We start from the raw sequence: 623 nt of genomic DNA, 5'->3' as shown, positions 1-623 counted from the left end.
CCCAGGAGAGGGTGTGGGGTCGGGGCTCGCCCCACACAGGGGGGGCCCCAGGGGGGGCCCTCTCGCCCCGTTATCGATCCCCAGGGAGACGATCCCCAGGGAGACGTCAGCAGCAGCAGATACAGCACCAACAACAGCAACAGCATAAGCAGCAGCAGCAACAGCAACAGCAACAAGTGCAGCAGCAGCAACAAGTGCAGCAGCAACAGCAGCAGCAGCAGCAGCAGCGGGAGCAAACATTCTCCTCAGGAACAGCAGCAGCTGTAGCAGCAGCAGATGCAGCAACAGCGACAAGGGCTGTGCAGAAGCACAGAGAGGGGGAAGCAGAACAGAACATAGCAGCAGCAGCAGCAGCAACAGCAGCAGCAGCAGGGGGGTCACTAGCTGCGGCGCCTCCAGGTATTCCACCTCCTCTGCTCCCCGTTGGGTCTTTTGGGGGTGCTGCTGCTGCATCTCGTGCTGCTGCTGTCCCAGCTGATGCTGCAGCAACAGCTGCAGCAGCAGCAGCAGCAGCAGCATCTGCTGCTGCTGCTGCTGCTGCTGCTGCACCGGTTGCTGCTGAGGCTCCCCGGGCGACCACTGCAATTGGGTGGCATCCACCGCAGTACATCCCCAAAGGCGAA

At 62.3% G+C, this 623-nt stretch overlaps 1 protein-coding gene across 1 annotated transcript in view; it reads left to right on the top strand.

Moving 5' to 3' along the window:
- Window positions 1–276: 276 nt before the first annotated feature.
- Window positions 277–623, top strand: part of EMH_0085390 (uncharacterized protein) — a gene marked incomplete at both ends in the record, with an annotated part of 3,001 nt that continues 2,654 nt past the window's right edge. The window contains one exon of the mRNA XM_013500904.1: window positions 277–299. Within this exon, the coding sequence (XP_013356358.1) occupies window positions 277–299 (23 nt within the window). The remainder of the gene's footprint in view (window positions 300–623) is intronic.

Source organism: Eimeria mitis, genomic scaffold, assembly GCF_000499745.2.
Source record: "Eimeria mitis Houghton genomic scaffold, Emh_scaff6015, whole genome shotgun sequence".
Taxonomy (NCBI): Eukaryota; Apicomplexa; class Conoidasida; order Eucoccidiorida; family Eimeriidae; genus Eimeria; species Eimeria mitis.
Note: the sequence above shows the minus strand (reverse complement) of the source record. Positions and strands in the feature narration are given on the sequence as shown.